Source organism: Anas acuta, chromosome 26 (genome assembly GCF_963932015.1).
Source record: "Anas acuta chromosome 26, bAnaAcu1.1, whole genome shotgun sequence".
Lineage (NCBI taxonomy): Eukaryota > Metazoa > Chordata > Aves > Anseriformes > Anatidae > Anas > Anas acuta.
The window spans coordinates 3,968,423-3,982,157 of NC_089004.1; the positions used below are offsets into that span (position 1 = coordinate 3,968,423).

At 43.6% G+C, this 13,735-nt stretch overlaps 2 protein-coding genes across 5 annotated transcripts; one reads left to right on the forward strand and one right to left on the reverse strand.

Moving 5' to 3' along the window:
* Positions 1-125: 125 nt before the first annotated feature.
* Positions 126-2,720, reverse strand: SMIM7 (small integral membrane protein 7). The gene is made up of 5 exons (XM_068661711.1): positions 2,630-2,720; positions 2,488-2,529; positions 2,286-2,338; positions 1,474-1,564; positions 126-912 (listed from the first exon to the last, which is right to left on the reverse strand). Exons 1-5 carry the CDS (start codon positions 2,653-2,655, stop codon positions 897-899), a joined length of 228 nt encoding a protein of 75 aa, XP_068517812.1. The 5' UTR covers positions 2,656-2,720; the 3' UTR covers positions 126-896.
* Positions 2,721-2,968: 248 nt separating this feature from the next.
* On the forward strand, positions 2,969-9,864 carry TMEM38A (transmembrane protein 38A). Of its 4 annotated transcripts, none has more exons than XM_068661710.1 (7): positions 2,971-3,108; positions 4,729-4,808; positions 5,189-5,345; positions 5,931-6,115; positions 6,802-6,889; positions 7,005-7,122; positions 7,719-9,864. In XM_068661710.1, exons 3-7 carry the CDS (start codon positions 5,200-5,202, stop codon positions 7,932-7,934), a joined length of 753 nt encoding a protein of 250 aa, XP_068517811.1. In that variant the 5' UTR covers positions 2,971-3,108; positions 4,729-4,808; positions 5,189-5,199; the 3' UTR covers positions 7,935-9,864. The 4 variants fall into 4 exon arrangements, with proteins under 4 accessions (XP_068517809.1, XP_068517811.1, XP_068517810.1 ...); XM_068661709.1 differs by having other exon boundaries at positions 2,980-3,119; XM_068661708.1 differs by lacking the exon at positions 4,729-4,808 and having other exon boundaries at positions 2,969-3,108.
* Positions 9,865-13,735: the final 3,871 nt, after the last annotated feature.

Sequence of the window (13,735 nt, forward strand, 5' to 3'; positions counted from 1 at the left end):
ACGTAAAAAATACCACAAAAAGTTAGATGCATTAACAAGACCAGTTAAAATTTCTCAAAAAAAAAAAAACAAAAACACCAATAGTGAATTAATTTTTCCTGTACCAGAATGAAGACAACATCGAATTTATTTTTACTCTTAAATAGAACATCTTTATTCAACCAAATCCAAACTGATTCCAAAACTGTAGGATTGGCTTATAGAATTAGTTTTGCTATTTATCTATTCAAAATCCCTTCCATATTGCTTAGGAAAAAAAAAAATCTTTGAAATTTTAATTTGAAAAGCGTTTTGTTAGGAAAAATGTGAGAAAGTGAGAATCCTTTTTTTTTTTTTAAATAATCCTTTTCTGTTTCTCCAAAGAAAAATGGAATACTGAGGAAAAAATGAAAAGTTTTTTCAAAGTTACAGGAATACTTCCCTCTACTTTACAAAAACGACAATCAAGAAGTGTGACTTCCAAGTGACCTAGACAATGGTGACATTAGCAGACACATCAAGAGCTGGGAGTGACCAACAATGCAGAGTTTTACGGTTGTGGTCTTCAGTCGTGCCGCAATTCTACCCTGCATACTAGGCGCCGCACTCTAAGCCTAGCTAACCACTTTAAAGTTCTCTTTATTTCAATGAGGTTGAAATACTTTGAAGATTTTGGTTCAGGGGCCTAAAGGCTCACTCCCCGGAGCAAGCGAACCAGCATACGCCACATTATTACATGACTGGCTGAGGAGGATGAACGTGTCCTGTCCCTTGAATGTGTTAGGAGCTTGTACCGAAGAGCAGGCCACAGTCCCAGGGCTGCATTTTGAAAGCGTTATCATCTTTTACTTTATAGAAAAGTTACGTTTCCAGCCAAAAGTCTCTTCCAAGTTAACAGCCATATTTGTGGATGACTTTCAAGATCCAAATAACCTAGTGGATGCAACAGAAAAAGAAGTAGATGAGAACCAGGTACAGCCTAACAGTCATGCCAATGCCATTCCAGCTTGAAACACCAGCGCTCGTCTGCGATCCGTTTCGCTCTACATCAGAGCGTACAGCTTCACAAATGAAAAGCAAGCAGGTATTCTGCTAGCCTTTCTATCACAACTAAAACCTGAAGTTTCCAGAGACTACTCTCAAGGCCGATTCCATTCTATTATACGGTAGTTTCACCTCACCCCCAAATAAACAACATCGCTACAATAACACTGAAATGCTGAATCAAATGATGTCATATCTAAGGCTGAAGGACTTGCACACTGCAGAGAGAAGGTTTCCATGCACTAACGGTGTCTATATTAGCAAAAAACATATGAGATCAGCCAACACCTTTTTGAAGATCAAAGGAGATGAGGGAAACGAGATGTAATTATGGAACAAGAGAGTGGGAGAAAGCTGGAGACAGAGAGATCATAAAAGAAACACAAGAAAAAAACAGAAGTATCTGACTTCCAATAAACAAACAGCAAGATGCTGCACATATCTACTTACACAATCATACAGAACATCATGAAGACATTCCACAAGGCAATGAAGATTCGAAAATACCTAAGACTCAGCAAGAACTCTCTGATATTATCACCTAAAAATCAAGAGGAAAACAAACTTCGATGTGAAAAGTACCTCATACATTGGCAAGTCACATTTTCAACACTACTTGAAAAACAGAAGGAACATAAAAATACAAAAAGGTGAAAATAACCAAAATTAAAATTTTAGGTATGTTCCATACTACGTTTGGTACATCCCTACTGTGAGTGGCTAGTAAAATAAACAATACGTGATAAAAAGGGGTCACTTTTAAAACGGGAAGGACAGCCTGCTGTCACAGTTTGCAGCCTTCTGTCTCCTTCAGCAGAGCTACAAAGGAGCAAGGTGTGTACGTGTCATGCAGATAGAAATCAGGTTGCAGGCAGTGTTATATCTGCACCACAGGCACCTACACTTCAAAAGGAAAATAAGAAGAAAAGAAAACAGAAAAAAAAAAGTATGTTTTTATATTTCTTCTCAAGTCACCAGTTTGAGGTCAAAATCGACAACTGTCACTCCTTCACGTAGGTGTCACGGAGCCAAATTTTGGGTTGCAAATTTTAGCTAGCCGTAAATCACTTACTCCATCCAGAAAAGAACTGACACTCAAACGAATGGGGAGGGGGGCTAAACTTGTACTTGTGGTGCCTCAAAACGTGCTTTGATGGAGAAATTGCTACAGAAAGCGCCTGTTCCTGCCCCGTGCCCGCGGCTCTGAGCGGAGGCGACCCGCGGGTGCCGGCGCAGCACCGGCAGCGGGTCCCGTCCGTTACCGGTTGTCGGCTCCCGGGACTCCTCGCCGAATCCCTCCGTGTCTCTCTTCCTCCTGCGGGACATCGAGGCGGCCGTTACCGAGCGCTCATCGCCCCCGGGGGAGGCCCGGAGCCGGGCCGGCAGAGCCACGACAGCCCCCAAAACGACAAAAAAAAACGGGGAACGACGCCTCCCCCCCCCCACCACGACCCCTCCACTCACAGCCTGAAGTTGAGCACGGCGCCGGCGTTCACCAGCAGCGTCCTGAGGAGAGACGGAGAGAGCGCGTCAGGCGCGGCCGGACCCCCCACCCCCCACACACCTCCCGTTACCCCGGCGCCACCCCGGGCCCGGCCCCCGTTACCCGCAGAGCAGCAGATCCCCGATCATGGCGGCGGAAACGGCGGCGGAAACGGAAAGGGCAGGGGCACGGCGAGGGAGAGGCAGCGCCTGCGCCTTCCCCGTTCCCTCCCCGCTGTCCCCGTTCCGCCCCTGAGGCACCGGGAGCGGAGGCTCCGCGCGCGCCCCCGCCGCCCGCTGAGGAGCGGGGTCCGCGCTGAGGACCCGGGTTCGAGACCGGCCTCCGCCGCCGCCTCCTCCTCTCGCCGCCGAGCTCCGTTAGAGGCGAAGCCGCGCCCCGGACCCGGCCCTCGAGGCGGGGCGGCCGGGAGGAGGCGGAGAACGGGCCCGGCGGTGGCGGTGGAGGTGGCGGAGAGCGGCGGTTGCTGCCATGGATCTAGTGGGAGCTCTGCAGCTCGGGGAGCTGGCGGCCGCCTTCGCCGCCCTGCCCGTTTTTCCTCTCTTCGATGCGGCTTACTTCATCGTCTCCGTGCTCTACCTCAAGTACGAGCCAGGTCGGTGCGGGCGGGGAAAGCGGGGGGGAGCCGGGGGCTGCCCGGTCACGGCCCCTCTGTCAGCGGTGGGGGGGGGGCGGGTGAGCGGCGGCCCCCGGCTGCGGGCTGAGGCAGAGCCTCGGGTCCCGGCACCGCTGTGGGGACAGAGGGAAAGGGGGTCGCTCAAAGCCATCTCGTGGTGTAGTTAAGGTGGGGACCGACCACGTTAAGGGTCTAAACCCAGTCAGTGTTGTGTTCTGATCACGTTAATTAAGGATCTAAACCCAGTCCCTGTTGGTTTCCGACCACATTAAGGGTCTAATCCCAGTCCCTGTTGGGTTCTGACCACATTAAGGGTCTAAACCCAGTCCCTGAGCTGCTGTCCCCGGACTTAGGGCATTTCTGTCCGGTTACTTCTCTATTTTTGTGTCTGTGCTCCCCTCCTGTTTATACACAAAAAGGCTGTAAGTTAGAGCTTGTTTTTTTTCCACCTTCTAGTCCAAGCCGTAAGCTGTTCTCAGCACCCTAAATGACCTTGCTGTGTTTGTTCCCTTGGGCCTATCTTGTAAAGATCGATAGATTTGCATCTCAGCTTTCGCTTTCTCCGCCGTTGCGGTCTGACTGCACCTTGTTTTTTTTCCAAATGCTGCCTTCTCTGCTGTGTTCTAGATACTGCATGCACCCCTCCTGCTCTGTTGTGAACAGTTTTGGTGTAATCACCCGATGACTGAGGAAAAAAAAGCTGCTTCGGTATAGTTTTTTAAGTCCTCCCGTTGTCGGATTTGTGCGCTGTACAAGCGACATGCTGTTCTATTTAAACTCCATGTAAACAGAAGTGCTGGCTTTTCGAGGCCTGATCACTTACAGCTGTCTTCCAGCATTAAGTCCTGAACGGGACAGTTAACAGGCAACTCTCATGAAAATACCTCTAAGAGCCTGGTAATCCACTTGGACTGCATATGGCTGGGGTGTATTTTTCACTAGATTCCTACCCTGCCTCATCCCACAGCTCCTGTACTGAAGAGCGGGTTTAGGACACTAATGTCCTGTTTCTTCCGTGGGAACAGCGTGGCTTAATGGAGCCAAAGAGAAATAAGTGTCATTAATTTGAAGCCTCAAGCTAAACTTTGGGTTCCTACAGAACCAGCTCCATATCGTGGCTGTTGCAGCTGTCTCGCTTCCACTGTCTCTCCAGCTGGTTCAGATGTCTTTGGGGATGGAAGAGTCTGAGTAGTCATAGTTTTAGCATATGCTGGTTCACTTACTGCTATGTAAGGTGGGCCACTGTTAGTTAGGTATCTGAAACGCTACATAAAGGACTCAGGAATCAGTTTAAGGCAATGAAAGAATCTTAGAGAATTTATGTTCTTGAGAAACTTCCTTGAAGAATCACAGCAGCGGTTGAAAATGGCTAGGGGAATCAAAAAAAGGCAAACAAAAAAATTCCTACCCCACGACAGGAGGTTGTGGGAGGAGACCATAATGTATTATCAAAGAGTAACACTGTTTTAATATCTAGTTGTCTTTTCTGAATTTAGAGGGCATTTGCGAAGTAGCACAGGAGCAGTGAAGAATCCTCAAATCCCCTTCTTTCAAATAAAGATTAAGAATGACTGTTCTATTTTTACAGGTTATCTTATGAATGAAAGAGCTGAAACAGATTGTTCATGAATTCTAGAGGGCACCTAGGTTGAAGCAATGGAGAGAATGGTACTAGTATGCATTTTATTTTTAGACTGTAAAAATACATTGATTTCAAGGGGAAAAAATGTTCTTTCTGATTGCAGTAAGTAGGAGCAAATGTAGGAGATAAACTCTTAGCCAATTCATAAACTTCTAATGATTCCGTTGATATGAAACCTTATGGGGGGCCTGCAAGCTGTGATCACGTGTATCATATCTTGACTCTATCCGGTACAGATCTGCTCAGGCTTCACAGAATACACTTTTTTTTTTTCATTTTGTTTTACAAGCACTTTTCTTTGACTTTTTGTTGTTGTTGGAGAACGTGCAAGGCAAGTGTCTTAGAAGGTCTTTAAGTTTCTGCCTGTTTGTTGAGTTCATCTTCTCATTTAGAATTTGCTTCACAGGAGCCGTGGAGATGTCTCGTAAGAGCCCTTTTGCCTCCTGGCTTTGTGCTATGCTCCACTGCTTTGGAAGTTACATACTTGCTGATCTGTTACTTGGAGAAGCACCTATTCATTACTTCAGTAATAACTCCAGTGTCATCCTGGCCACAGCAATCTGGTGAGTCCTCTGTGCTTCATCTCCCTTACCAAGCATAAGACACTGCTGGCTGTGCACAAAAACCTTGTATGAGAAGGGAGGTATTCTGTTTGTGTGACACATGTATTATCGTGTTTGGATGAACCAGGGAAAGTGGAGGTGGTATGAAGTAGTCTGCGAGTCTTTTGTATTTCTAGATCTAGTTTCCAGTTTCTCTGACCAGCTGTCTAATGTTGTGATAATACGGGTGGGGGCCAATCACACTGCTGGACATTTCTATTCATAGCTGCCACAGCTGGACCGTGGCCAAACCACAAAAGCAGCAGGCACTGCTCTGATACCACATATAGCAGGAGAGCGGCACACAGTGAAGATTTGGGGGCGTCATCTTCTCTGTGTCAGTGAAGTGTGCACAAATTAACCACAGTTATTCCAAGTTTAATTTCCTCAGTGTGTAGGGGTTGTGTGTGCTTTTGCATGACAGAACCAGCATTTCTTTCTTTCTGACATAATTCAGGCTAACACCGCAGTATTCCTTATCCTCTCTATGCATCCCAGGTCAAGACGAACAAATGGGTCCTTAAACTCCTTGCATTTTTATTCCAGGTACTTGATATTCTTCTGTCCCATGAACCTCTTCTACAAGTGTGTTAGCTTTCTGCCTGTGAAGCTCATCTTTGTGGCGATGAAGGAAGTGGTCAGAGTTCGCAAAATTGCAGCCGGGGTCCACCATGCTCATCACCAATACCACCACGGGTGGTTCATTATGATGGCTACTGGATGGGTCAAAGGTGATGCCTGGGATACTCTAAAGCAGCAGGGGTGCACCCAGCCTTGTGGGGAGGGATGGGGAGAGTCTGAGAGTGAAGCTTAAGGTCACCACATCACTCAGTGCTGACCAGCAGGCTGGTTAGTCAGCTGGCTCCAGTTAATCACATTCCATGGAACACACATTTATTCATACTTGCAGAATGGTTGTCAACTGAGTCATCATCTAATTTTAATGGAGGCATGAAGAATTAGGAGTCACTAATGGGTGCAGAGCTGAGGAATTCTTTATTCTCTCTCCTGTGTTCTACTGTCTCTGGCCTTGTCTGTATCTTTGCAGGGGGATTCTTTCAGTGTTGAAACGGTCTAGTCGGTTTTCCTTTAGTTTTGTATTTGTAGTAAGTGCTTGTGCATCAGTAAACAGAACAGAGGCAAATGCCCTTTTCCCATCAGGAAACAATTCATGGAATCCAGAAAGCATTTAATAGAATTGTGATTTTCAGGTTGGAAAAGGACCTCTAAGATCATCCACTCCAACCTCTAAGCTAGTAACGCTCTCCTGCTCCGTTGTTTTAGGGTACCTTCTTTTAAGTTAGGGAAGAAAGTCATGAAACTTTTGTTCCCCTTATACCTGGGACATCTAGAAGAATCAGCAGATCTCTCTTCTGATGTGTGGAAGTTCTAGCTGCTTGCTTTTATTGTTTCACAGGTTCTGGTGTTGCCTTGATGTCTAACTTTGAGCAACTGCTGCGTGGGGTCTGGAAGCCAGAAACAAATGAAATTCTTCATATGTCCTTGTAAGTAGCTATCCTGTACATTTTCTGTCAGACTGAAAATGGAATTTAAAGAGCCATTCAGGACCAGATGCAAAGTACACAAACCTTCTAGACAAGTTCTTTATTTCTCTTCTAGCCCTACAAAAGCTAGTCTGTATGGCACAGTCCTTTTCACTCTGCAACAAACTCACTGGCTCCCTGTTTCTGAAGCTAACCTCATCTTCTTTTTCACCATGTTCATGATAGTTTGCAAGGTAAGTTGACAGTAGATTTGCTACTAACAATTCTACAGAACCAGAGAAAGGGTACAGAATTAAGCTGGGGGTGTTCACCAGTTTAAACTGAAACATTGACTTGGGAATGCTGCTTTATGTCTTGTTCGGTGGGTTCTGCTTATATGGGTCCTCCTAACTTTCTAGAATTTCCTTGTAGGTGCCCATCTTTTGCTTGCCCATGCAGAATGTTTGCTTGATTAACTTCATAATGAAGTGAAGAACTGAAAATTATTTTCAGGAAAGTTAGTGATGAAATGAGGTACTCCCCAGTGCAGTTAGAAAGCACTCACCAGTTTCTGTTAATGAGATATTAGGACTAGTTCTTTGCATCTAGCTTTGGTAACCTTACTAAGCCACTATTGAAGGCATTGGCTGTACGTACCAGGAAAGATCTGCTCAGGAAACTATAAGCTACATTCTCCATCATATAGGTAGTGTGCTATAAGATCCTTGTGATAAAGCTCTTAATAGGGCCTCTTGTAAGATCTGGGATAAGTTGATTGCTCCTTACTAGTTAACCTTTTGTAGCTGCTGTATGAGGTTTTTAACTCCAGGTATCCATTGTTGTGTGGCAGGTTTTCATGACGGCGACTCACTCTCATGCCTCACCTTTTGCTCCAGTGGAAGGCTTCATCTGCCCAGTTTTCTTTGGCTCAGTTTCTAGCGGACACACCAGTCATGATCAGCACGGGGCCTCCCATGAGGTTTCCCATCCACCGCCTCCTCCTGTGAAGTCAAAAGAGGAGCTAAATGAAGGCACAAGGAAACGGAAAGCAAAAAAAGCTGAATAAGAAAACCGACAACAACCAAACAGTAAATAGGCCAAGAAAATTCTTCCAGAGCTGTGTCTCAAAGCCACCTGTGGCCTCCTTTATCCTCCAGTTGTCTTAGACTTCAGAGGAGAGGTGGAAGCCAGGACACTGCCAGGCAGGTCCCTGAATTTCATTTGAGCTCTCTGTGTTGCTGCTTGCTTCTTTGTCTGTCTCTATTCTGATCATATTTTCAGGGATTTGTAGATTTGTGCCAGGATGATAAGTGGGTGTCAGTTCCTAAATTGTCATGCAATTGATGCAGCATTTTCAATTGATGTGAAATCTTTCACTGTGTGTATTTATGAATGGAGGTAATGGTTTGTGTTCCTGCAACTCTTCCGTTCCTGTGAGTTTTCATTGACCTCTTTGATGTCTACCAAAACAACAAACTGTTTAGACACAATCAATGTGGAAATTGGATTTCATGCTCAAGGAAATTAAATGGTCTCTCATGAGCCTGATCTAATTTTTCCTAGCTCCCACATCTGCCATATCTCCAATTAATGTGACATTTTATATGCAATAAGGGCATCAAGTCTGGTGTCCTGGCCAAATTCTATGCTGTGAAACTACATTTTTTTTCTCATCCAAGCTCTCTTTGATTCTCAATGGATGTAACATTTTCACTGTCTTAATTAAGTCTTTGCAAGACCTTTGAAGCTGTAAAATGCTCTTAAGTGCTATGTATTGGTACTGTTACTATCCTCAACTGTTGTGTAGTGCTGCACTGTTAACAATTGTGTGTCCCACCTCCAACCTGACTGTATTTACCTGGGGAAGAAGCATGGTTCTGGTTTGTTTTGTAATGCTGTGGGATATAAGAAGGGTATGTGAGTGTAAATAGGTATTTATTACTATTTATTTATAATTGTCGGGGTGCCTAATGAATGGACCTGAAATTGTCTTTTTTAAAGCTTTGCATCTTTATACAGGAGAATTGGATACTTCTAAGTATGGTCCTAAGCTGTGCTTGAAGCAGTGATTTTGGTGTGCTAGGGGACAGCCTGAACGCTTACTGTATTCAGGAAGGAGCACTTCTTATAGTCTTAAAGTAAGATATAAGGGCTGAAGAAGTGGATTTCACACCAGCTGATTAAAACTACACCAGCTGAAGAAATTGATTATTCTTTATAGGTCCCTTTTGGCCTGGTCGTCTGTGAAAGCAGCTCATGCCCAATGAGTGAGGAAGAATATGAAATGCCTTGCATGGCTCAGGGAGGAGTCTGTCAGTTTGTTCATGTTCTGCTTAGTGAATACTGGCTTTTAGGCTAGTTTTAAGCTGTTCTTGTAACTGATTTTGTTTTCAGAAGTGTCATCTTAAGCATTGTGCCCTAAAGACTGTAACTCGTTCTGAGTTTTTTGTTTGTTTGTTTGTTTTGTTTTGTTTTTTATCACCAATGGCTGGGATCACTGCAATGGAAAAGGCATGCTTGGGGGTTTAGAATTGGGCTTTCAGTTAAGCAGTGTGTCACCATGCCCAGCAGTAAGGATTGCTGCTGTCATTTTGCAACTGAGAATATAAATTGGAGGATTTAAGAAAAGTTGTTTGTTTTTTTTTTGTCCCTATTTCTCAAATTGAAACTGATGGTAAATTAAAAAAAAAAAAGAAAAGATAATTAACAAAAAAAGATTCTTGTATAAAACCAGATGAAAGCCAGTAAAAGAGGTCAAATTATTTGTGGGCTTGGGTTCAGAAAGTGCCTTAACTTGTGGGTTTCCCTCCAGTAGAAAACATCTTCTACCTGACAACCGTTCAATTTTGCAGATACTGATCTACTGAAACCTGATGTATCACTAGCATGCAAAAGACTATAAATAATGTTTTATGAGGTGTTTGAATCAAGGGGGATTTTGCTTTATAAAAGCCCGTAACAAAATAAAAATTATCAAGTGACTCTGTCCAACGGCACATGAGGAACTAATGTGTGTTTCTTTTACTGTCGCCAGTCTTGGAAGCCACACATTCCTTGATCGCGTTAAAGTCTCCTTGGCCCAATGACAGTGATTCTAACTTGACTCATGTATGTCCTACAAGTATGTCTGAGTATATTATAAAGGGAAACAATATGGTGAAAGATCCACTGCCTTTGTTGTGTTTGTAGGGTTCTGTCCAAGCAGATTTTCTAAGATTTCAGGGAGGGATATAAAGAAACTAACTTCCAACATAGTTCCCCGGTGCTTATACCAATTGATTACATCTTTTCTTTTGTGACTAAAAGATGGAGGGGGACATTCACTTGGGACAGGTATGTATACACACGTGTGCACAACCACACAAACACAATTCTAGCGTATCTATATGTTTCAGTATTTCTGTTTGAAACAAACGAAAAAATCAAAATGCTTTGAATGGATGTGTTCATTTAGCGTGGTACTGTTAACAGCTGCTGCTTTCTAAGAGCCAGAGCCCTTGCTCTTCGAAATATTTTGGATTGAGTGAAATCAGCTGCTAACCAAGAACAGGGAGGAGAAGTATTCTGAGATAGGTTAAAATTAAAGCTCTGTACACCTTTAAAATTCCTCATCTGGAATGTGATTATCAAGAAGACAACTGCCATAAGGAGAGGTCACAACTTTCACTTAGGGAAGTCTTTCATAGCGAGATATGGAACCTTTCTTGAATTTCCATGGCTCAGCGCTGGTGACCTTTGGTACAATTCCAGACAAGCCTCCTTCATCCTAGCTAGCAAAGACATTTATTTCAAAAGTAGTGGATTTTAACCACTGCTGTAGGGGCACAGGGTTCTGCGGGGCTTCTACGCTTCAGAGAATACACTTCTGAGCTAAATCTCTTACTTAGCTGTACATACGCTTCCTCCTTAAGGCTCTGGCATGTAGTTTGGAGGGAAGAGGAGAACTCACTACTTGGCTGACTAAATGAGGACCTGCAAAAGGCTATTTATTTTTTGGATCGGTTCCACTTTTTTTTTTTTTCATTTCTCTCCAGATCTAACTCTTTTAAAAGTTTATTAATACTTCTTATCAGAGCAGTTGAGAACTTAAGTTGCATTGGAATGTAGGATTTAAAGTCTCTGCCTGACCCAACCAATAGAAAAAAGGGTCAGTGCAAGCCATATGCATATTTAAAACAAAACCTCCAGGAAAAAAGCACTAAAAGTTTTCATGTGGTTTAACCATTCCTCTCTCCCATGACTTCCATTTCTCAGGAATAGATTTCACTCAGGACCCAGACAGAACAATAAACAAGAGCAGGCAGATGAGTGTATGTGCTGCAAGTGCTTTGAAAAATCCTGCCACGTCTAAGGGGTCCCATGCTGTGCCGGCTGTGCAGAATGTTCCCAGCTCCAAACTGCTGCAGCACAGGGTATGAGAGACGCATGCCAGGGCTTAGACTTCCACGGGACAGACGTCATTGCTTCCAAAGAAGTTCTGATCTGATAACTCCTGATGCTAACTCTATAGTGAGATGTAGCTAAATTTAGCAATAGGCTTAATCCTCAAAGAGGCCCTGGTTGCCTGATGGAAAAAGCAAAGTGTTTCAATTGCTGCTGTCAGCATTTCTTGTTGACTGACAGGTTTCCCTCTTACATAGAGAGCCAGAACCAGTGTCTACAGCTTTCATTGTTGCAGATTAGCGTTACGGATAGGGAAAGCTCTACCATTCCTCTATGCTTGTAGAAAAACAACAAAATATAGGATAAATTTGCAGAAAACATAAATTATTCCTCACAGCATGTGAATTGAAGTAAAAAAACGGGAGACCAAAAAAAGAGAATTTCTGAAATAACGAGCTTGCATGAGAAAGGGCAAAGCCAACAGAGCCTCAAGCTAGAGCAACCTGTGGTTTTGGTCTTCTCTTTGCCTTTTATTACTATCAACAGTATGTACACTCGTTCATAATTTGTTCAAAGAGTAACCAAATTATATAATACAGCTAGGAGAAGAGGCCCAGACAATAAAGGTGGATGTTACCTTGGCCATCTCCTGAGCCATAGACAAGCTGTGCCTTTTAACACTTTTAACACAGGGTTTTACTAAGGTGCAAGTGATGAGCTGTGAAGTGCCTGCTGCTTCTTCCTGCAGCCTAGTTCATGGCTGTAAGGTGCTTTAAATTTGTTAAATGCTAGATCAATGCTGTGAACATCAGACCAAATAACACACAGAAGCCTTAAAAAATACAGCGTTATGCACTTCACTGTAGCAAATCTTTATTTGGGCCCTTAGGTATAGCTGACTGCTTTAAAGGACCTAACTTTACCTATTGTAAGACAAAAGAAAAAGGATTGTGTGGAAGGTCAGGCTGGTATAACACAGCATTTCCTATGACCTTAGATACGTAGCTTTTTACTGCAGCAAAGATTTTTCTCTTATCAAGATATTTTAATTCTTTACCAAAATAACAAGAAATCAGAATATAAATATATAAAAGATTTTCTAGAAAGCTCGCAAAGATGGTTTGGATTTAGTATGACCTCCCATCTCTACTAGGAGGACAGGAAACTGACAAGGCAAACTACTAGCAACGGGGGAAATATGCTGTGGATAGCAAAGCTGAGACCATTGCTCTGCACACAAAGGGTTGATATTTGCCTCTAGGATGCTCTTACTACTGGCTGCAAGGAGACCTGGTTCATCGTATGTCCATCCAGTGTAAGGAAAGGCCAATTATAGGGGCTTGGGTTTCATCAGATACCAATAGCATGGTCCTCGCTGGATAAACACCCACAAAATTACCTCCCAGCTAAGAATTTAATCCTGTCCTCATGTGGTCTGTAAAGGCAGCAGTCTCTGAGCGAGCTGTGGGGGATGACGGCTCACAGAACAGACAGACGGTGAGAAAACAAGTTCCCTGCCATGGCAGAGCCCACGCTGCCACTGACTCACAGTTGCTCCTCACTTCACCTCTGTGATGACATTTGTGACAAAGAAGGGAAGTGTAGCGCTGTGACAGTGCGAAGAGCAACATTCATCAACATCTTTGAGTCTGGCCTCTCTTTTACACTTGCACTAGCATTTGCATTTTTCACACATTTTCCCTGAAAAAGTACCATTTATACTATCTTCTACCCCAATGCTTATCTGTTTCCTTTATGCTCCAGAAGAGAATTCAGGGAAGAAATTCTTTAGAGAGCTTGCAAATGTAATCTTTTAGGAAGAATCAGTATGAGATAGTGATTTCATCTTACCTTTAGGGTACAAGTAAGCTGTAGATGTGGAATGCAGGAAAACAGGTCTGATATGTTTAGAGGCTTAAACATTTTTATAGCCTGAGGAAATCCAGAATGGCCCTGGAAAAGATTTGGTTGGTTGACTTTGTTTGGTTTTGATTTGCTAATTACAGAAACACCCTGCTCACCAGAAAGTAATGTGCTGCATTCCTGCAGAAAGCAAGCTGCTTCTTTTCCAATTATCTCAGTCCTCAACCCTTCTCCATAGTGCTGGCAGATCTTGACTTTGCAAAAAAAAAAAAAAAAAAAAAAAAAAAAAGATCTGCTAGCTGGGGACTTTAAGTCCAACTGTAACCAACTGCTTGAATTAGTGGATTTATTGGTGACAAGAATTGGTGTCATCAGTAATAGTGACAGGTATCTGCAGCGTGAGATGCATACAGCACATCCCAGAGTGTTGCTGAGATGCATCCCAAGGCTCAAGCATTCTGTTTTTGAACAAAAGGGGTTATTACATCTCTTCTCATCGATACCTTCCATGTTTTGGTTTGCCTGGATGCCTCTAATTGTCCTCACCCTCCAGACTGTGTCTGCTGTCCTGCGATTCCTCCTCTCCAGCATGGTATACTTTCAGCAGCCTCAATGGAGCTG